This window comes from Halichoerus grypus, chromosome 9, assembly GCF_964656455.1.
Source record: "Halichoerus grypus chromosome 9, mHalGry1.hap1.1, whole genome shotgun sequence".
Lineage (NCBI taxonomy): Eukaryota > Metazoa > Chordata > Mammalia > Carnivora > Phocidae > Halichoerus > Halichoerus grypus.
The window spans coordinates 121,251,080-121,272,749 of NC_135720.1; the positions used below are offsets into that span (position 1 = coordinate 121,251,080).

General features: G+C 48.3%; 2 protein-coding genes and 1 long non-coding RNA gene across 11 annotated transcripts in view; 2 read left to right on the plus strand and 1 right to left on the minus strand.

Moving 5' to 3' along the window:
- Positions 1-3,410, plus strand: part of BPHL (biphenyl hydrolase like) — a 35,931-nt gene extending 32,521 nt beyond the window's left edge. For both annotated transcript variants that reach the window (XM_078055631.1, XM_078055632.1), the window contains exon 7: positions 3,100-3,410. In XM_078055631.1, coding sequence (XP_077911757.1) covers positions 3,100-3,199 — 100 coding nt within the window. In that variant the 3' untranslated portion in view covers positions 3,200-3,410. The remainder of the gene's footprint in view (positions 1-3,099) is intronic.
- A 537-nt stretch (positions 3,411-3,947) lies between these two features.
- Positions 3,948-8,074, minus strand: TUBB2A (tubulin beta 2A class IIa). Its single transcript, XM_036085819.2, has 4 exons — positions 7,907-8,074; positions 6,571-6,679; positions 6,115-6,225; positions 3,948-5,201 (listed from the first exon to the last, which is right to left on the minus strand). The coding sequence occupies exons 1-4, from the start codon at positions 7,961-7,963 to the stop codon at positions 4,141-4,143; spliced, it is 1,338 nt and encodes a 445-aa protein (XP_035941712.1). The 5' UTR covers positions 7,964-8,074; the 3' UTR covers positions 3,948-4,140.
- Positions 8,075-8,157: 83 nt separating this feature from the next.
- On the plus strand, positions 8,158-19,876 carry LOC118531668 (uncharacterized). 8 transcript variants are annotated; one of them, XR_013441355.1, is made up of 4 exons: positions 8,158-8,456; positions 8,806-9,054; positions 9,291-9,376; positions 9,950-11,472. It is a non-coding gene; the product is annotated as an uncharacterized LOC118531668 (long non-coding RNA). The 8 variants fall into 8 exon arrangements; XR_004915322.2 differs by having other exon boundaries at positions 8,932-9,054; XR_013441357.1 differs by lacking the exon at positions 8,158-8,456 and adding an exon at positions 19,739-19,876 and having other exon boundaries at positions 8,508-9,054; positions 9,950-10,063.
- Positions 19,877-21,670: the final 1,794 nt, after the last annotated feature.

Sequence of the window (21,670 nt, forward strand, 5' to 3'; positions counted from 1 at the left end):
TGAAGGGGATTGTGGCCCACCCACTGGGCTTTCTGAAAGGAGCAGAGAATAAAGAATATATATATACACACACACACACACACACACATATATATATAAATTATAAATATAATTTATTAATTATTTGAGAGTGACTGTGGGGGGAAGGGGCAGAGGGAAAAAGGAGAAAGAAAATTCCACGCAGGCTCCATGCCCAGCGTCGAGCCTGACGCAGGGCTCCATCTCACAACCCTGAGATTATGAGCTAAGTCTAAATCAAGAGTCAGACGCTTAACTGACTGAGCCACCCAGGTGCCCGAGAATAAAGAATTAAAAGGGGATGTTGTTGGCAACGAGGTCTGGATGGCCTTGGAAGGAATGCCTGAAAGTGACCAGGCCGCCCTGTTGGCCACATGGCTGTCCCGTGGTCATTGTGGAAGAGATCCAGGTGCAGAGAACCAGCAGCCTACTTTGGTTTTCACCTAAAACAAAAATGCTCACAGACTCGACTAGCAACTTTAGGGGTTCATATACCACTAGAGTTTTATCACATCCAAAGTGGAGAAAAAAATGCTACGGCACGTTACTTATGGGCTGCTCCTGGCTGTAGTTCTCACAGCTTAATTTGAAAGCTGTTGAAGGTTAGACTGAGGAAGGAGAGGTAGTATGGTGGGGCCGGCGTGTTGTTTGTCCTTGGCCACCTCATCTGTAAGGAGCATCCTAGAAGGACTCTTCCCAAGCAGAGGTAAAGTGACCATTGAATTTACACTGTGGGATCAGACACATTTCAGCTCCTCAAAAGATCTAGAATCAAATCTCTTTTTCTGGAGGTGCCAAATGCAGGCAGGAACCTGCCCCTGGAAAGAGGAATTTGTATTTGCCCCCTCAGAGGCCCCTACATTTCCAGTTGCACTATGTGTCTGACGGTGGGGGACTTGCTACTGATTTGCCTGGAAAATGTGATTGTTTGAAAACCACCCTCCATGGAGCATGTGATTAGTTCTTTCTGTTATTTGGGTGAGAATCTATATCAGCAGTATATCGCTTCATAGCCCTGACAGCTGTATATTTATGCTTGTCCAGAGGACTGTTCCCAAAGAGGAACACATGATAGGTTTCAAGTATAGTGAATCCTAAAGGATTATACTAAGGACCTTGAAATGACCCCCAAAATGTATCAAGGAGGAGAGCAATTTTCTTTATAGCCCCATCCATCCATCCGTCCATCCATCCATCCATCCATCCATCGTTCCATCCATCCATCCACAGTCCAGTGCAGTTCTGAATGTAGATGCCTGAAAACAGGCCTCCCATATTTTTAATGAAGGGGACCTAGTGTTTATTTCCCTAAGACCTAGAGATTACCATAGGAATAGTGCAGATACACTGAGGCTAAAAAGAAGAGATGCACGGCTGGTGTCTCTCCTTCCTTGTTGGGAATCTGAGCAAATTGTAGAAATGGGGTAGGCCCTATGATAACCATTGTGGCTACCCACAAAGAGGACGTCCAACTTTGGCAGGTCAGGGTCCCTCTGCTTCAGAGTTCAGCTTAGCACACATTAGGGGATGCCGTTTAGCCTAAACACGTCCTTCTATGACCTCTCAGTATCCTCGGCTGCTGGTTATTTTCTGCCTTCTAAAAATGGAGGCCCTGAGCATCCCTGCAAGCCCTGCTCCTTCTGTGGGGCAAGTGGGATCCTATCTTTGGAGTTGGTGCAGTTGATCCTTTTTTTGTGAACAGCATTAAAATTGAATTTGGAGTGTTCTGGCTATTATTAATGGCATTATTAGCTTTCCCAAGGGCCTCAGAAAGATGCCAACAATATATCCTTCTTTCAAGTAGATTATCAGGTGTATCTAGGTACTCCTACCCCACACCCCACATGGTTGAGTTGCAGGGGGCCCGACGTTGTCCAAGGACAGCTCTATCCCCCAGCTCCTTTTCCCTACAAATCCTCCCTCAAGTTCTTAGAGCTCTCAACCCCCAGTTGTTGAAAGGTCAGAGAATTAGGCGGTGTAGTAACTGGCATTTTGCCCCGATAGGATCGTTTAATGTCCAGTTGTTATAATAGACAAAACAGCTTGAACTTGTGCCTATATCCTAGAAGCTTTGTTTAACACTTTATTTCTGCACTTTTACAACCACTAAAATAAATGTAGAACTCAAAGAAGACTGCCTAGGGGCGCCTGGGTGGCTCAGTTGGTTAAGCGACTGCCTTCGGCTCAGGTCATGATCCTGGAGTCCCGGGATCGAGTCCCACATCAGGCTCCCTGCTCAGCGGGGAGTCTGCTTCTCCCTCTGACTCTCCTCCCTCTCATGCTCTCTGTCTCTGATTCTCTCTCTCTCAAATAAATAAATAAAATCTTTTAAAAAAAAAAAAAAACAAAGAAGACTGCCTATATTCAAGAAATTGCAAACCAGCCACATTTGACCAAAAGCTTATGACAGAAGTCTTAGGAGTAGTGAGGTTTGCCACAAGACATGCACAAGGGTTGCTGAGGCTAGCTCCAGCTGCCCCCAAGGTCCCCAGGAACACTTACGTGCCATTTGTCTGCGGGCTAATATTCAGATTTCTTCAATCCTCCAAAAGTGACAAGGTGATTTTGAACCTTAAATGACAGGCTGCTGGGGGCTGTGATTTCTGACTGGGGCTGTGATTTCTGACTTGGGCTTTCACTCTAGGATACCTCAGGAAGCTCACCTGTTCCAATCCAGTGGATTCTGGACATTTCGTATTTTTCTTGGCTTTCCAACCTTCTCTCTTAAAATCAACCTTATTAAAATGGGGTTTTTCTTCCCCCCTAAGTAATGACCAAATCACATCCTCCACTCTCAATCAGATTTAAAGTCAAACCATGTGTTACATGATACAGTTCCAGATTCTAAATACAATGTGTGTGCTGTTAAGTCAACCCCCAGGTTGGTTGTAAACGCCCCAAGAAGCTCTCACCCTTACGTCTATAATCAGGGAAAGTTTATATTATGTACCTTACCTTTCCTCCCCAATAGTCATCATGAAAAAAAGGATGGGACAGGTTTTCACTTCAGATTTTCATGAAATGTTGGAAAGGGTGAGTTTTAAATGGTGTGCCATTAATCGTAAACTTTTTTTTTTTTAGGTTGCATCTGATACGAGAAGGCAAGCACAACCTACATTTACGTTTTGCAGATGAATTCAATAAGTTAGCAGAAGACTTCTTACAGGGAAAAGGCCCCTGAGAACGGCAGGGACCTGGGGATTCCTTACTGTGGGGCTTGAGCCTGTTGCTGCCTTTGAAACACACTGCAGTCCCTCCTTAGCTCACCTGCCTTCCCATGCTTTCTACTCCTCCCTGCAAACTGCTCCCAGCCAAAAGGAAATAATGACCTATTAAAACGTCTTCCAGCTCTAAGTGCTACAAAAATTAAAGCTGATTTTTTTAACATTAAAGTTGTGAATGTCTACCATTGGCTTAAAAATTGAATTCTGATTCTGCTTTACTTTCTCGCCAATGAATCTTAGCTGAAGCATTTGGAGTATTTATGACTGTGATTTCAGGATATCTTGAATCTAGAATTACGCTGTCCCTTTTATCTGAGAGGTACAAGCTTTCACTGGTCTTTTTACTTGAATTTATCATTGTTCAAAGTAGAGAAACAGAAGAAAATCCTTGCCTAGGGCCCTTGATACCACATTTTCACAAGAGTTGCTGGAACTACAGTAAATAAGGTAGGAAGGTTTGCTTTGTCCTTAAATCTGTATTTCTTCCACACGTTTCCTGGATTCATTTACTTTAATACTCTGGGCCCGTGAAGATGAAAAACTGTCTTTTTATCTGTCTTCACTAACAGAGCAGAAAAGGCTATTAATTAAAAACATTAAAGCAGAAATCCTAGTTTGTTAAAAGTCACTAAACCCAGAAACATATTTAACAAGCATTCAGTGAAAATAAAAATTGCCTGAAATGAAATTAAGGAGACCACACAGTTTTGGACACATGCTTTTTTATTAGTATAGATATCTTAGACAATACTGTAATTTTTTAGGAGTTTCACATTATTACATCAACAGTGTGAATTTCTGACAGAGGCAAAACGGAGCACCATAGTATACAAATAGACCATGCTTGATTGAGGACAACAGAAGTTCACTAAAGATGCACGATTTATTTGAGAAGTTCTTAAGCCTCATCCTCGCCCTCCTCCTCCTCGAACTCCCCCTGTTCGTCGGCCGTGGCGTCCTGGTACTGCTGGTACTCGGACACCAGGTCGTTCATGTTGCTCTCGGCCTCGGTGAACTCCATCTCATCCATGCCCTCGCCCGTGTACCAGTGCAGGAAGGCCTTGCGCCGGAACATGGCCGTGAACTGCTCCGAGATGCGCTTGAACAGCTCCTGGATGGCCGTGCTGTTGCCGATGAAGGTGGCCGACATCTTGAGGCCGCGCGGCGGGATGTCGCACACGGCCGTCTTCACGTTGTTGGGGATCCACTCGACGAAGTAGCTGCTGTTCTTGTTCTGCACGTTGAGCATCTGCTCGTCCACCTCCTTCATGGACATGCGGCCGCGGAAGATGGCGGCCACGGTCAGGTAGCGGCCGTGGCGCGGGTCGCAGGCGGCCATCATGTTCTTGGAGTCGAACATCTGCTGCGTGAGCTCGGGCACGGTGAGCGCGCGGTACTGCTGGCTGCCGCGGCTGGTGAGCGGCGCGAAGCCGGGCATGAAGAAGTGCAGGCGCGGGAAGGGCACCATGTTCACGGCCAGCTTGCGCAGGTCGGCGTTCAGCTGGCCCGGGAAGCGCAGGCAGGTGGTGACGCCGCTCATGGTGGCCGACACCAGGTGGTTGAGGTCTCCGTACGTGGGGGTGGTCAGTTTCAGGGTGCGGAAGCAGATGTCGTACAGGGCCTCATTGTCGATGGAATAGGTTTCATCGGTGTTCTCCACCAGCTGGTGCACCGACAGGGTGGCGTTGTAGGGCTCGACCACCGTGTCGGACACCTTGGGCGAGGGCATGACGCTGAAGGTGTTCATGATGCGGTCTGGGTACTCCTCCCGGATCTTGCTGATGAGCAGCGTGCCCATCCCGGACCCCGTGCCGCCCCCCAGAGAGTGGGTCAGCTGGAAGCCCTGCAGACAGTCACAGCTTTCTGACTCCTTCCTCACCACGTCCAGGACCGAGTCCACGAGTTCGGCTCCCTCTGTGTAATGTCCCTTCGCCCAGTTGTTGCCCGCGCCACTCTGGCCTGCCAGAGGGAAAGGAGAATATTAGACACTAAAACATTAGGAATTCTGATTTCTGTCATTTGTAGACTAATCTTAAGAGTTGCAGATTCTTCTCTTTTAGATACCTTTTTTACCTATGAAAAATTGTCTATACATCAATGATCCTCAAAAACACTGGACATCATAATAGGATAAAAAGCAAGTTTAGTTCAGATGGAGTTATTAACTGATCAGGAAGATGGTTTGACAAAACCCAGCTGGTTTTTTGTTTTGTTTTTTGTTTTTGTTGAGAGTGAGAGAGCATAAATAGCGGCAGAGGGAGAAGCAGACTCCCCTGCTGGGCAGGGAGCCTGACTCGGGGCTTGATCCCAGGACCCTGGAATCATGACCTGAGCTGAAGGCAGACGCTTAACCCACTGAGACACCCAGGCATCCCAAAACCCAACTGGTTTTAAAACTAGGAACAGGAATCTTGTGTAAATATTTACATTAGGTACCATAAACAGTCAAGGGCAAGGGCACAATATGATCCAAAGAGAAGATGGGCTCCAAGCAGCTGGCCCCACATCTGGTCATAACCTGTGCCTTTGGCCTTTGGCTTCCTGACATGCTTACCTGCTGGCCCTGGTCCTCTGACTCCTGCTGGAAGGTTAGTCACTGCTCTGTATTCTTCACCTGTCACAGGCTACTCTGTATTTGGGGGCGGGGGGCGGGGAGCAAAGGGGCCCTCTGCAGGCTGACACTGTTCTCTGAACTGCCCAGAGAGGGGCCAGAGAAGTGGCCGCCCCAGGATGAGGTGGAATTAGGCCAGGACCTAGGGCTCCCTGCGGACACACAGTCTCCACCTTGGCATTCAGCACTAAGATCTCTGACTTCCACAGTGTTGAGAAGGGAGACTCACTGAGCCAGTTGCCACTGATCGTGACTACATACCGAACACGAAGTTGTCCGGCCTGAAGATCTGGCCGAATGGTCCAGACCTGACGGAGTCCATGGTGCCCGGCTCCAGATCCACCAGGATGGCCCGAGGTACGTATTTGTTACCTGTGGGGAACAGAGCCGCCCTTAGATGTGCAGCGGGCAAAGGGATCACAGACAAGGCTGTGCTCTATGCTCCTTTCACAGCAGAATCATTAGAGAACATTCTAGCATCTGAGACAAAAGTGAGCGAATAGAGGTGCTTTTCTGCCTCAGAAGAGGAGATAACGGCATGCTTAGTCATGGCCAACATGCAGGAGTCGTGAGGAGCTATAGAACGTGTTGTTTTTAGCAGTTGACATTTAAAACGAATGCAAGAAGCACGTCTTTGTCATTTGTCTGTCCTAGTACATTCCGTCTGCCACAGTATGCAAAGCAAGGTTGACTGGGCAAAAACATTCAAGTACTCACCAGCAGCTTCATTGTAGTACACATTGATTCTCTCCAGCTGCAAGTCACTGTCTCCATGGTAACTGCCAGTGGGGTCGATCCCATGCTCATCACTGATGACCTCCCAAAACTGGGGGGGGAAAAAAAATCACATGATGGGCTGGCATCCTAAATATCGGTAAGGATGGCTCTTTTCTCCCTCTCATGTGCTTGGAACAGCGGCCACTGTGGTCAGCCAGTGAAGGAGTCCTAGAGCTGCACCCCCCTATTCCTCCAGGGGCTGCTGCAGAGGGGCTTGGAAATCCGCAGAGCATCGGCCATATGATGGCGACAGACTGAAAAGCTGGGAAGGGCACTGAACGAGGAGGGTGGGCACAGCAGATGCCCTTCTAGGGAAAGCCATGGAGGTTGGGGGGGCTGCATGTCACTGCATCCCAGCCGATGGGTGGGTCCCACCAGGACCAAGGACCACTTGGACCCCACCCCTCAACTGCCTGCAGGGATCAAGGTCTCCTGGTGCAAACCCCACCCAGCCCTCCAGGCAGAGCAGTTTTAGGCCACTGACATCCAGAGGGCCTGCGGCCCCTGCCCACGGCAGGGCTGGGTGGGGAAGGGCAGGCTGGAGGAGTCTGGGATCCCGACCGGGGACAGTGGGTAGAGCTGGGCACGGTGAGGGCACAGGCTCCATTGTGAATTTGCAGCAGGGAAGGGGGCGGGGAGGTTGGGGTGGGCAATATGGCGGTTGTGAAAGAGACCACGTCCTTGTCCGGGCGCCCGCCCACACCCTTGCACCAGGCTGGCTCCTGCCTCGCCCACTGCGGTCGGTAGTCACAGCGCCGGGACGTCACCTGCCGCCTCGCAGACAGGAAGCCAGACTCCGACATTATGTCTCATCATGTCGAGGGTGCTCATATCAGGGAAGTTCTCTAAATCCCCGTTTTTGAAACCCAACAAGAACTCTCTCTAGCATGTCACGCCAATGACAGTGCATTTTTTTCATTCAAACTATAGAGGAAAATTCACTAATTCCACATGAGGCCACTGGATTAATATGACCGCTCTCCCTATGCAAATTCTAGAGAGTAATACACCCAGGAAAATGCCAACCACGTCTCGCAGGGCCTTGATTAAAGGCACACCCCAATGCGTCGCCGCGCGCATCGTGGCAGGTTGTGTGGCTTCCTGGGCCCCGCCCGGCGGTCCCGCCGAGAACGCGCCACCGGGGCCGGCGGGCCGCCGCCACCTCCCCCCGGCCCCTGCCCTGGCCTGCACCCTGGGGTCCCGCCACCCCCGGCCCGGGTCGGCATCCTCGGGGCCTGCCGCCCCCTCCCTGGCCCCTGCACGGCGGCGCGCCCACCTTGGCGCCGATCTGGTTGCCGCACTGGCCCGCCTGGATGTGCACGATCTCACGCATGGTGCCGGCTGCGGAGAGGGTGGTGGCGCTGGCCCTCGGAGCTGTGCGCGCGGCGGGACCGGCGGACTCCGCAGCAGAGACCAGTCGCCGCCCCCCCAGCGCTGCATTTTATACCGGGGGAGTCGCCCCCTCCCCGGCCTGGCCCGCGATGACGTAATGGCGGGCGGGGCTGGGGGCGGCGCCGCGGGGACTGCGGCACCGCGAGGGGGAGCTGGGGCGCGGTGCGAGGTGCGGGGGCGCTCAGGCCCGGGTCCGCGCCTGTCGGCTCGCGCGCGAGAGGGCTCCGGGCCCCGGCGGCCGGCCGTCAAGGGTGGTGTCGGGGCCTGCGGCCCAGCCCGCCGCGGTCGGCTCGAGGCACCCACGCGGCCCCACCCTTGCACTGGCTCCTTCAGTAACACCGCATCCCACCCACCCGTCCACTCTGGACACCCGACAGGGGCTGGAAACCTGGGTCCTGGAACGGGGGTGGGAGGGTCCTCGCCTCCCGGGGAAGGTGAGAAGCAGCCAGTACCCTCTTGGAGCGGGGAGCCTAGAATGGTCAGTGGGCTCTACAGCTGTTCCTCAGGTTTCCTGCCTCCCAGGGCAGGGTCCTCCTGGACTCCCGGCCACGTTCTCTTTCTATTCCGGGTGGGAATTCGCAGCAGCCAGTCTAAACGCGGGGAGGGGGTGCAAGATGGGGAAGAGTGGGGGGTTCCCCGGTGAGAGCAGATGGGAACTGTGTTGGAGGAAAGAGAGGATGGGAGTAGGGGGCGGCTTTTACTTCTACTTGTGAGGAAGATGGTCCGTTTAGAAGGTGCTGGATTTGTCTCATGTCTGCATTGGGCTCTTGGGTCCTTGTAAAGGCCATCTAAATGTGGAAAATTCTGCATGCGTACGTGTGTGTCCGAGAGGATGTAACAGCCGCACATCAGCCCCGAGGTACCCACACCTTACATTCAATATGTCACCTAATCCTCGCTGCCATCTAGAGAGCTGCACAGTCCTGTTCAAAGGCCACTAAGCCACGTGTGACTACTGAACGCTTGAAATGTGGGTAGTCTGAATTGAGATGTGCTGTAAGTGTAAAAGAGTCACTGGATTGCATGGACTCAGTAAGTTAAAAGGCTGTAAAATATTCCATTGCTAATTTTGTATATTGATTACATATCAAAATAATATTTTGGATAGGTTTTTAAAATTAATTTCACTTTTTTTTTTTTAACCTTTTTAAATGACTACTACACTAGTAGCGACTGCTGGAAAATTTTCTTACCTATGTGACTCACATTGTATTTCCATTGAACAGCTCTGCTCTGGAGTATACATAATTACTATCCCTATTTCACAGCTCGGAAAAGGAGGCTCAAAGAGCTGACTAGCTACAAAGCTAGTAAGTGAAGGCATCTGGATTCCTTCTACAAAGACAAAGCCCAGGTGTTTTAAAGGCTTGGTCAGCGTGAGGTAACACTCAATCGTAATTGTTCTCAAAGATGATCCTGAACGTTGGGCTAGGTGAGCGGGGACCTGGGGACTGTTTTTGTTGCCCACACATACTCCTCTTCCTCTCTGGGGCCAGTTTCTCCAACTATAAAATGACGATAATTATAGGTGCCCTGCAGCCAGCTTTGTGAGTAGGAAATGAGAAGCTCTATATGAAAGCAGGTCAAGTTTATGGAGCAGAAATGCCCCCATAAAACCCAAGGTGATGCTGTTGTTATAAGTATGAAGCCTGCTTGCTGGGTTAATAGTGGGCATCTCTCAGAGGTGGGCAACGTCATGGCTTCATCACGCCTGCCTGAGGGAGCCAGTCCTCCGGGGGTCCTCTCAGTGCCGGTCAGGTGCCTGGTGCCCTGGGGGGAGGGCAGGGGGGGGTATGCGTTTCCTGGCTCTCTCCTCCTCTCTCCCCTCCCCATGCAGCTGGGCCCCCAGGGCACAGTCTATTCCTACTGATGCTGTTCCCACATTCCGAGGGCTTGGCCTCCACCTTCTCCCCATCTCTACCTCCAGTTCCCATTTCTTGGGCTGTTCATGAGCAGACGGAGCCTTCCATTTCCCTTCCAGAGAATGGCCCTGCTCCGGGTAACTTCACGGATAACACAGCGCCATAAAGATTTTCTGGAGGTAATTGCTTCTTGGTCTTTGTTGTTTCCTTCAAGATGGGGATTTGGGGCCAAGTAGGCATAGAAGATGTGACCTGGAAGGGATAATATTGGGGACATGGGACCCTAACAGGTGGGCATCTCCCTACCTGTGGAAGGGAAAGATCACCCTCATGGATGGTGACCACTCTGCTTGGGCACCATCTGCTGGTTGGGTCGCTAAGTAAGTCACCTACCCTCTCTGAGCCTCTGTTAGCGTATCTGAAACATGGAAATCCGGTTGTGTTATGTTGTGAGTCTAAGAGGCAATGTGACCTGGACGTTTAGTACACACGCAGTCGATAAATCAATGACAGCATTGGTTACAGCAGGCCCGGGCACAGGAGGGCTGCCCGTGGGTTACTGGCGGCACATGTCCTTGCCCAGGCTGTCTCCTCTTGCCACCCAGTCTGCACCGGCCTGCCTTCTCATCTGCTCGCTCCTCCCCCGGTACCCGCCCCTGTTGTCTGTTGGAATCTAATCAAAGAGGCACACAGGCAGATTTTAAACAATGCCTGCCCAGCCTAAGGTGACTCATCCGACAGCTGTAACCTCTTACTCTCCTCCATGTGGGCATCAGCAGCACCAGCACGCTGTCACACAGCAAGGGTCTGGGGAACCCCCCCCCACCCCGGGGAGGGGAGCAGGAGGGAATGGGGCCGGCGCATCCTCCCCTCTCCCCTGGAATAGGCTTTTGGCAAGCTTTGGGGAAAGGTGGTTCCCCCCCCACCCCCAGAAGACCCTCCCTTCCAAAAAGGAGCAGCTCTCTGGCTGTTGGGCAGGGTCAGGGGGAGGGGTCCCAACATCCTCCGGCCGTCGCATGTCATTTCCTGCTTTTGGACCTGATGTCACTGACATCAAGTGTGTGAGCCGTCCCTGCCCTGAAGGCACTTTGGAGTGATGCTGACAACATTCAGACTGGAAAGAAAGGAGTGAATTCCCGGTAGAAGGCTGGGCCTTGCCTGCATTTTACAGACGGACTCAGGATCCTCCCCTTCGCTCTGCCTGCCCTTCTTGTCCCCTGCCCTGGGTGAGAGGATCGCAGTGAAAGCGCCCCCCGCAAGCCTGAGATGTCCATGATGAGAGCTGCTCTTAGCGGATGCTGTCTCTGGCGGGACACATGTGATCTGCTTCAAAGAGATTTCACTGGGATCCTGACATTTGGAAAACATCAATAGAATAACAAAAACCCAGGAACCATTCCAGCAATCAAGTCGCATGCATTATTCTGGAACAGTCTCACAGCCTACTTGTTTGTGCCCTCAGAGAGGGTCCAGGGGACAAGGCACCTCAATTTCTCTTTCCCGTGAAACTCCTCTAAAATAGCCCTGCCTGCTCCTTCGACTGTGAGCACACATTTTCAAGCTTTTAATAAAAGCATCTCTTTATGAAGATGGAGGAATTTTACTTAAAGCATTTAAAATGCTTCCTTTTTAAAAAGACTGCCTGAAGTATGAATAGTCTGAACCCCAATTTAACTTACTTTGAAAATATCAACTCCACGAAGTTATAGTTTATAAATTTTTGCACCAGAGAATAATAATTTGGAGTAATATAAGGTAATGTTTTTCAGCCCTCTTCTGGAATGTTTCATGTCCCAGTATGTGTTATTTTTACTAGAATTGTCAATCTGGGCCTTTCAAAATTGAAAACAACAAATATGTGTGTGTATAATATACACACACATTGTATATACATATATATTTTATTATGGTAAGAAAACTTATTTTATATATACATATTCTCTGACTATGAAATTAGAAACTTTAGAAAATACCAAAGAACATAAATATGTCTTTCTACTCTTCTCTGTATGTACTTTTTTTTCACTGTTTATGTTTGATGCATTACTTTCTTTTCTTCTTCGTTTTCCTGGTCATTTGGGTGTTTTCGTTTGTTCCTTTTTAACATCATTTCAATTACATTTGCCTTAGACATTAAAAAAATGAAGAAATACTGCATTTTCTTATGCCATGACTTAAATCACAATTCTTACAAATTTTCAAACGTATGTAACCTTTTCCCAAATGCTACCATTTTTCCTATAATCTAGAGCATCTGGAACGTACCAGAGTCTCTAAGCAAACTATTTCATACAGCCAGGGCTGTTCACATGGCCTGAATGAATGTCCCCCCATTCAGCCCACTCTCACATTCCCTGGATGGAGTTAAGAGCACAGGCCATGGATGGAGTGGGTGCAAATCCTGACTCTGACACTTATTAGCTGTGTGACTGAGAGGAAGTTATTTAACCTCTCTGTGCCTCAATTTCTTCAGCTGTAAAATGGTAATAATAATAGCACCTACCTCCTAGAGTTGCTACAAGGACTGGATGAATGGATATGTGAAAACACTTAGAATGCCACCTGTTCCATAGTAAGTGTTTCATTAATCTTAGCTATTATAATTAGTGTTACTATTTCCTTCCTTCCTTCCTTCCTTCCTTCCTTCTTTCCTTCCTTCCTTCCTTCCATCCTTCCTTCCTTTCTTCCTTCCTTCCTTCCTTCCTTCCTTCCTTCCTTTCTTCTAGGAAGCTCCTCTCCACAAATCAGGGCTCAACTCCAATGTTGTCACTTTCTCTGTGATGCTCCCTCCTTTATACCTTGTCATATGGCGTACACATCTTCATATTATAATCCTGACCCTTTTTCCCTGAGATTAATTTAGCAAGGAAGGCCACACTGTAGAAATAAACATGCAGAAGAACTGAGCAGGCAGTTAGCTGAGGCACCCTTTGAATGCTGTCTCCCCTCCCAGACCCGAAGGGTCTGCAGGGGAGTGCGTGTCACCACACTCTGCAGGAAGTTCCAGCCCGAGCACCCCTCACGGGACTGGACCAGCTCCTGGAGGAGGCATGGAACCCAAGAGAGCCCAATGTCCATCACTTTCCAACTTTCTGGCTCCCTCGCCACCTATTTTCTGAACACAGGCTTTTTTTCACACCAATGAGTTGCAAAGAATCTGGGCCAACCATGCCAACTCCCCTGTGGCCAAGCCGGGTGCACAAAAGGTGCAGGTCATTTTCTTGGAAGCTCCAAGGCTCAAGTGGTGCTCTGTTTCACTGTCAAGGCAAAGGGCAGTTATGGAAAGGTTGACGTCAGCATTTTCCTCCCAGTGGTGGGAAAGCCATTAGGTTATGCAGAGCCTAATAATTCTACCTTCTGCCCCAAGCGTGCTGGGGGGGAGGCTTCCAGTGGTGGCTGGTGGGGAGTGGCAAGAGTGGCTTCCCCGGATCCTTGGCCCAGCTGCTGCAGCCTGGGCCCGCCTCCACCCTCCCAGAACATTCCGTGCCTTCTCAGTGCCCGCCCCAGACGTAGGAGCCACCTCCTCTCTGCCCACCACCAGCATGGGCTGTCCAGCTTGCTCACGATCGGGCTTGGCCCTGGGGGCACCAACCAACCACCACCACTCATTAAATACCTAGGGGGGCGGGGAGAGGGAGGCACTCAATATATGAAGTGCCTATTTTTTAGCTATGAAATAATATTGAGGTACATTTTGTTTACTGGATCGAGCTCATTTAAATTGTGGAAAACTACAGTCTGCTGGGGTCTGCTGCATTGTGTAGCCGGGAGTCTTCAGAGAAACCCCGAAATTGTTTCTCATTCTTGCTGCCCTCCTTTTTTCCCAACTAAGTGCCAGAAATGCTTGCTTTGACTGTGCAGAAATACTACTATTTATTTGCAATCAGTTTTGTTTTATTTTATTTTTACTGGAAGCCTGTGTGTCCCACTATCCCACTCCCTATACCCCCTCTGACATCCATCAGTTTGTTCTCTGTGTTTATAGGTCTGATTCTGCTTTTTCTTTGTTTGTTTATTCATTTTTTTTTTTTAGATTCCACGTTTGAGTGAAATCATGTGGTTTTTGTCTTTCTCAGTCTGACTTATTTCATTTAGCATAATACCTTCTATGTCCATCCATGCTGTCACAAATGACATGAACTTATCCTGTATATGGCCAAGTAATATTCCAGTGTGTGTGTGTGTATGTGTGTGCACGTGCACGCACACACACACACGTCACACCTTCCCTATCCAATCATCTATCAATGGACCCTTAGATGGCTTCCATATCTTGGCTATTGCAAGTAATTCTGCAATAAACAGGGAAGATCAGTGTTTTCATTTTCTTTGGATAAATACCTAGTAATGGAGTTATTGGATCATATAGTAATTCTATTTTTAATTTTTTGAGGATCCTTCCTACTGTTTTCCACAGTGGCTGCACCAATTTACATTCCCACCAGCAATGCACGAGGGTTCCTTTTTCTCCACATCTTTGCCAACATTTGTTATTTCTTGTCTTTTTGCTTTTTGCCGTCCTGACAGGTGTGAGGTGATAGCTCATTGTAGTTCCGATTTGCATTTCTCCGATGATGAGTCATGTTGAGCATCTTTTTGTGTGTCTGTTGGCCATCTGGATGTCTTCTTTGGCAAAATGTCTATTCAAGGCCTCCTTCCATATTTTAATTGGATTATTTGTTTTTTGGTGTTGAGTTGTGTGTGTTCTTTATATGTTGTGGAGATTAACCTCTTATCAGATATGTCATTTGCAAATATCTTCTTCCATTCAGTAGGTTGTATTTTGGTTTCATTATTTCCTTCATTGTGCAGAAGCTTTTTAATTTGATGTAGTCCCGATAGTTTATTTTTGCTTTTGCTTCCCTTGCCTTAGGAAACCTTTCCAGAATATATTTCTACGGCCAATATCAGAGAAATTGCTACCTGTGCTGCCTTTCTAGTCTCAGGTCTCACATCCCGGTCTTTCACGCATCTTGGGTACTTTTGTGTATGCTACCAGACAGTGGCCCAGTTTTATTCTTTTACGGTTTTCCCAGTGCCATTTATTGAAGAGACTGTCTTTTCCCCATTGTATGTTCTTGTAATCAGTTATTCTTCATGCCTGGTTGTCATGCAGTACAAAAATAGTAATAGGCTGCATTTCAAATATATGGTAGATTAAGTTTGTTAAATTTAGTATTTGTACCGAATTTTGTTGAACACTCAGAGTGTGATGCTTCAGTAACGCACTGCCAATATTCTTTTGTTTTTCGTAATTACATGGAATAGTTGTTATTTCCACTCTTTTCATCTTGTCAGCAAGGCCAGTTTTACCCATTTTACTGTCTTACCACTACAAGCATAGCACTTACTAGTTTTCAAGACCTAAGAAAATGTTTGAGATGAGTGGTGCAGGAGGAGGGATAAAACTCCAAAATATGAATATGAAAAGAAAACTGCAATAGTAAAATTAATAAATGTTTAATGATCTGTCTACCAAACATAGCATGTCAATTAGTCAAATGCAACTTAACTTTTATATCATAACATAAATTACAATTAGTGTAAACATTTTACAAAATAGATTATTTTCTGTAAATAATGGAGTATTTACAAAGAAATATGAGATTTTTTTTGATAATTAGAAGAAAGAAGGAGATTAAAGAAGATGGAGACAATTATGTTGGGAAAGGCATCCTCTGAGAGAGATTTAACAGAGCTGTGACTGTTGAAAGAGGAAAGGGAGGAAGGGGCACCTGGGTGGCTCAGTTGGTTAAACATCTGCCTTTGGCTCAGATCCTCAGGGTCCTGGGATTGAGCCCTGTGTCGGGCTCCCTGCTCAGTGATGATTCTGCTTCTTCCTCTCCTTCTGTGGTCTCTCTTGCTTTTGCTCTCTCTCAAATAAATAAGTAAAATCTAGAAAGAAAGAAAGAAAGAAAGAAAAGAAAGAAAGAAAGAAAGAAAGAAAGAAAGAAAGAAAGAAGAAAAGAAAGAAGAAAGGAAGAAAGAAAGAAGAAAGAAAGGAAGAAAGGAAGAAAGAAAGAAAAGAAAGAAAGAAAGAAGGAAGAAAGAAAGAAAGAAAGAAAGAAAGAAAGAAAGAAAGAAAGAAACAGGAAAGGGAGGAGCATGTTGTGTGCACAACTACCTTGGTGAAAATAAGGAGGTGTAGTCTTGGACCAGTCATTTCCCCTCATCAGTACAGGGGTGTACTGGCAAAGGACAGCTTGGTTGTGGGGTGTGTGTGTGTTGGGGGAAGAGGGGAGGGTAAGGCCTCTGGAGAGTTGTAAGATAGAGAAGCAGTGTGTAACCAGAAATTCCTATGTACTGGATGTTTCAAAGTCAAATTTTTGTTAACTCAGGGAATACTCTGCTGATTCACAGACGACTTTTAAGGTTGGCAATTTTGCAATTAATGAGGCATCTGGATCCCGTTGAAATGCCAATACTGATGTTGGAGGAATGAAGCTGAAAATAGGGCACCGACTGAGAGTCTCCACAGTGGGGAGAGCCCACTATAGGCTGAGTACAGGAACAGTAAGGGAATAAAGAGGCCCAGCAAGATCAGGAGCTGAGTCAACAAATGAACTGTCAAGTCTGACTAGAGATTAATGCTGGGACCAGAACCTGTGGTCCAGTCTTAAACTGGAGCTGAAAGGAAATGATGGAAAAGCAAGACAAGGAAACAAGGAAGTACATGTGAGAAGAAAGTTAGAATGGGCTCTCGACCTGCAGGGCTGCCTCAAAAAATCTTATGTTGCTACTCTGAGCCCAGCCTAAGATAGAAATTTCCACTGTAGCCGCCCGCAGTTGCAAATTTAACTTACAGAATTGGAACTAGTTCTAAGGCAAATTTAAGAGCGGTTAGGTTTCTCTTTTGATTCTTTTTCCCACCTCTTGCTACTCTTTCCCAAATTTGAGCACACGGGCTCCATCCCCTTATGAAATTCTGTACCAAGGAAACGATTTAATACCAATCAGTTAAGGTCTTATTTTGATGAGTATATTAACTCTTCCAAGAATATTCACACAGATCCATAGACTTCAAAAGGGACCTGGTCAAAAGGGAAAATCACATTTTCTAAAATTAAAAGATATTCCTAAATGAATCTATCTTGGTTCCTCTCCCCCTTGCAGAATTCCGAACAAGAAGTCATATAGCCTATCCTCAAACACCTTCCTTAACGGGATGCTTACTGCACACCAACTGTTGCACTGTTGTGTGACCAGTACTTTCCAGATGTTATTTCATTTAACCCTTACAATGACCCTCTGAAGTAGATACTATTATAACCATGTTTTTTGGAAAAATAAGCTTAGGTTCAGAGCGATTGAGTACTTGCCCAAAGCCATACAACTAGTAAGTAGGAACATCACTTACTCTGTGAACATAGGTTCAGATGTTGGAACCAGTTTCATAGACCATGTGCTTTCGATTCCCCAAACGGCCCGTTTGTGGTAGGCAGAATTCTAACACAGCCCCGGGAGCCACCCGGCCCTGGTGTATATACACTTTTTCCCAGTTGTTCAAACACGAATCAAGGTACTCCTGTGAAGGGATTTTGCAGATATAATTAAGATTACAAGTCAGTTGGCCTTAAAATAGTGAGATTATGGGGGTTGGCCTCCTCCAATCACATGAGCCCTTTTAGAGCAGAGAATTTTTTTCCGGCTGGTGGCAGAAGAGGACATCAGAATTTCAAAGCAGTAGAGACCCTCTCCTGCTGGCCTTGAAGGAGGAACTACCACCTAGTGGAGAGGGCCATGTGCAAGGCAACCTCGAGGAGCAGAGAATGGCCTCTGATCAACGGCCAAAAAGCAAACAGGAGCCTCAGACCTATGACCACGAGGAACTGGATTCTGCCAACCACCTGAGGGCCATGAAAGAGAGCCCTGGGCTTCAGATGGAGCAGCTCAGGATGGTCAGTTGAGGACATGAGCAGAAAACCCACGACTCTCGACCACAGAAACTGTAAGACAACTGTGATGCTTTAAGCCACTGAGTTTGTGGTAGCTTGTTACCTAGCAATGAAAAACTACAGCATCTCCTCTTTGGTGAGTGTCTCAGGTCAGTCCCCCAGAAGCCAACCTGAGACAAGGGTTTGAGTGAAGTTTACTCCAGGAAGCAGCAGGAGGGTAGTAGGGAACTGAGCCAGGAAAGGGAAGACCCCAGGCTACATTTGCAAGCAGGTGCTGGGGTGGGCACAGGGTTCCATGCTGGGGGATCTATAAGGGATGAAGCAGACCATCACCCAGAGGGGTTTCACCAAGAGCTGGGGAGGCTGGGCTATTTAGCCTCTAGTCTGTCCTTCAACAGTCCTCCTTCCAAAGGGGTACGATGGGCAGGACATGCAGTAGGGAGTCTAGGGAGAATGAGTGTCCCAGGAGCATGGGCAGGCACCAACAGTATTTGCTACAAAGACATTCCTTAGAAAGTTCCTTCATATCAGTTGACACATAAACTTCAGCCAATTGTCCGGGTTTGGTTCCTTAGCTAATGATGTCTATCTTCTCCATACTTTTCAGATACCTGTAATTTCCATATTCCTAAGGTGTTGTTTCACTAGTTAAAATTTCCAGTCCCTTCCTGGACTCCCTCCCCCCAGCCCCATGAAACAGGATTTTCAGTTCAGAACTAGTTCCATTGTCTTGATTGGGAGCTATGAATGCAGGTCTGACCACATCAGCTTCTGGGCAGCCTCATCCTACTGGTGATTCATATGAAGTTGTCCTGCTTCTTTGTGGAACTGCTAAGAACTATCTCACCCTTCCTGTTCTTCTGCTATTAGTATTGGGATTGTAGGAAGGACATTTCATTTGTGGATGAGCTTGGGCACCATTAGTGGCCTATAAAGGCACCGTGTTCATGACCCATTTGTGCAGGTCTGCATTCAGTATTTAACATACCTAAAGTAGGTACAATAAATGGTCAAGGGCAAGGGCACATTATAGGGACATCATAATAGGATAAAAAGCAAGTTTAGTTCAGATGGAGTTATTAACTGATCAGGAAGATGGTTTGACAAAACCCACCTGGTTTTTTGTTTTGTTTTTTGTTTTTGTTGAGAGTGAGAGAGCATAAATAGCGGCAGAGGGAGAAGCAGACTCCCCTGCTGGGCAGGGAGCCTGACTCGGGGCTTGATCCCAGGACCCTGGAATCATGACCTGAGCTGAAGGCAGACGCTTAACCCACTGAGACACCCAGGCATCCCAAAACCCAACTGGTTTTAAAACTAGGAACAGGAGGGCGCCTGGGTGGCTCAGTTGGTTAAGCGACTGCCTTCGGCTCAGGTCATGATCCTGGAGTCCTGGGATCGAGTCCCGCATCGGGCTCCCTGCTCAGCAGGGAGTCTGCTTCTCCCTCTGACCCTCCTCCCTCTCATGCTCTCTGTCTCTCATTCTCTCTCTCTCAAATAAATAAATAAAATCTTTAAAAAAAAATAAATAAATAAAACTAGGAACAGGAATCTTGTGTAAATATTTACATTAGGTACCATAAACAGTCAAGGGCAAGGGCACAATATGATCCAAAGAGAAGATGGGCTCCAAGCAGCTGGCCCCACATCTGGTCATAACCTGTGCCTTTGGCCTTTGGCTTCCTGACATGCTTACCTGCTGGCCCTGGTCCTCTGACTCCTGCTGGAAGGTTAGTCACTGCTCTGTATTCTTCACCTGTCACAGGCTACTCTGTATTTGGGGGCGGGGGGCGGGGAGCAAAGGGGCCCTCTGCAGGCTGACACTGTTCTCTGAACTGCCCAGAGAGGGGCCAGAGAAGTGGCCGCCCCAGGATGAGGTGGAATTAGGCCAGGACCTAGGGCTCCCTGCGGACACACAGTCTCCACCTTGGCATTCAGCACTAAGATCTCTGACTTCCACAGTGTTGAGAAGGGAGACTCACTGAGCCAGTTGCCACTGATCGTGACTACATACCGAACACGAAGTTGTCCGGCCTGAAGATCTGGCCGAATGGTCCAGACCTGACGGAGTCCATGGTGCCCGGCTCCAGATCCACCAGGATGGCCCGAGGTACGTATTTGTTACCTGTGGGGAACAGAGCCGCCCTTAGATGTGCAGCGGGCAAAGGGATCACAGACAAGGCTGTGCTCTATGCTCCTTTCACAGCAGAATCATTAGAGAACATTCTAGCATCTGAGACAAAAGTGAGCGAATAGAGGTGCTTTTCTGCCTCAGAAGAGGAGATAACGGCATGCTTAGTCATGGCCAACATGCAGGAGTCGTGAGGAGCTATAGAACGTGTTGTTTTTAGCAGTTGACATTTAAAACGAATGCAAGAAGCACGTCTTTGTCATTTGTCTGTCCTAGTACATTCCGTCTGCCACAGTATGCAAAGCAAGGTTGACTGGGCAAAAACATTCAAGTACTCACCAGCAGCTTCATTGTAGTACACATTGATTCTCTCCAGCTGCAAGTCACTGTCTCCATGGTAACTGCCAGTGGGGTCGATCCCATGCTCATCACTGATGACCTCCCAAAACTGGGGGGGGAAAAAAAATCACATGATGGGCTGGCATCCTAAATATCGGTAAGGATGGCTCTTTTCTCCCTCTCATGTGCTTGGAACAGCGGCCACTGTGGTCAGCCAGTGAAGGAGTCCTAGAGCTGCACCCCCCTATTCCTCCAGGGGCTGCTGCAGAGGGGCTTGGAAATCCGCAGAGCATCGGCCATATGATGGCGACAGACTGAAAAGCTGGGAAGGGCACTGAACGAGGAGGGTGGGCACAGCAGATGCCCTTCTAGGGAAAGCCATGGAGGTTGGGGGGGGCCGTCACCCCCAGGCAGGGCTGCATGTCACTGCATCCCAGCCGATGGGTGGGTCCCACCAGGACCAAGGACCACTTGGACCCCACCCCTCAACTGCCTGCAGGGATCAAGGTCTCCTGGTGCAAACCCCACCCAGCCCTCCAGGCAGAGCAGTTTTAGGCCACTGACATCCAGAGGGCCTGCCGCCCCTGTCCACGGCAGGGCTGGGTGGGGAAGGGCAGGCTGGAGGAGTCTGGGATCCCGACCGGGGACAGTGGGTAAAGCTGGGCACGGTGAGGGCACAGGCTCCATTGTGAATTTGCAGCAGGGAAGGGGGCGGGGAGGTTGGGGTGGGCAATATGGCGGTTGTGAAAGAGACCACATCCTTGTCCGGGCGCCCGCCCACACCCTTGCACCAGGCTGGCTCCTGCCTCGCCCACTGCGGTCGGTAGTCACAGCGCCGGGACATCGCCTGCCGCCTTGCAGACAGGAAGCCAGACATTATGTCTCATCATGTCGAGGGTGCTCATATTAGGGAAGTTATCTACCATTCAGATCTGAGAAATCTGCAAGCATCAGACATCAATCAGAACAGACTTTTCTTTTATAGGCAGAGGTGGGCAGGACTGGCAGGGACTATGTGGGTGAGGAGGGAAAGAGATGGTGGGGCTGTAGGTGCAATGTCAGGTTACCCAGCAGGAATATTTTTCTCTGTAGTCAGCAGATTCTCAGACTGAACTGTTAAGGGGGGCAGTGTTCACCTGTGTGCTTGTTTAAACCTGGCGCAAGCCAAGATTTATGGGCTGTGGGTGGGGGAAAACCTGCCTACAGTTGGGTGAAGCAAAGTAGAGGGTAAGAAATGGGCAATTGTGAACACTTGGTCATTACCTCCTTTGTTTCATAGGAGGCTCACTGGATCATAAGGAAATGCAAAGTAACAAGAAATAAACAAATATCAATCCCTTTGTTGTTGTTATCTCTAATAACCAAAATGAAAGGTAGATGATGGGTGGATCTTGAGACAGAGCCAAGATTGGAATCTGAGTTAT

Coding starts and splice junctions, on each gene's coding strand:
- TUBB2A (XM_036085819.2), bottom strand. CDS start 7,963: ATGCGTGAGATCGTGCACATCCAGGCGGGCCAGTGCGGCAACCAGATC. Junction 6,680..7,906: donor GCAACCAGATCGGCGCCAAG/GTGGGCGCGCCG, acceptor TTCCCCCCCCAG/TTTTGGGAGGTCATCAGTGA. Junction 5,202..6,114: donor GCCGGACAACTTCGTGTTCG/GTATGTAGTCAC, acceptor TCCCTCTGGCAG/GCCAGAGTGGCGCGGGCAAC.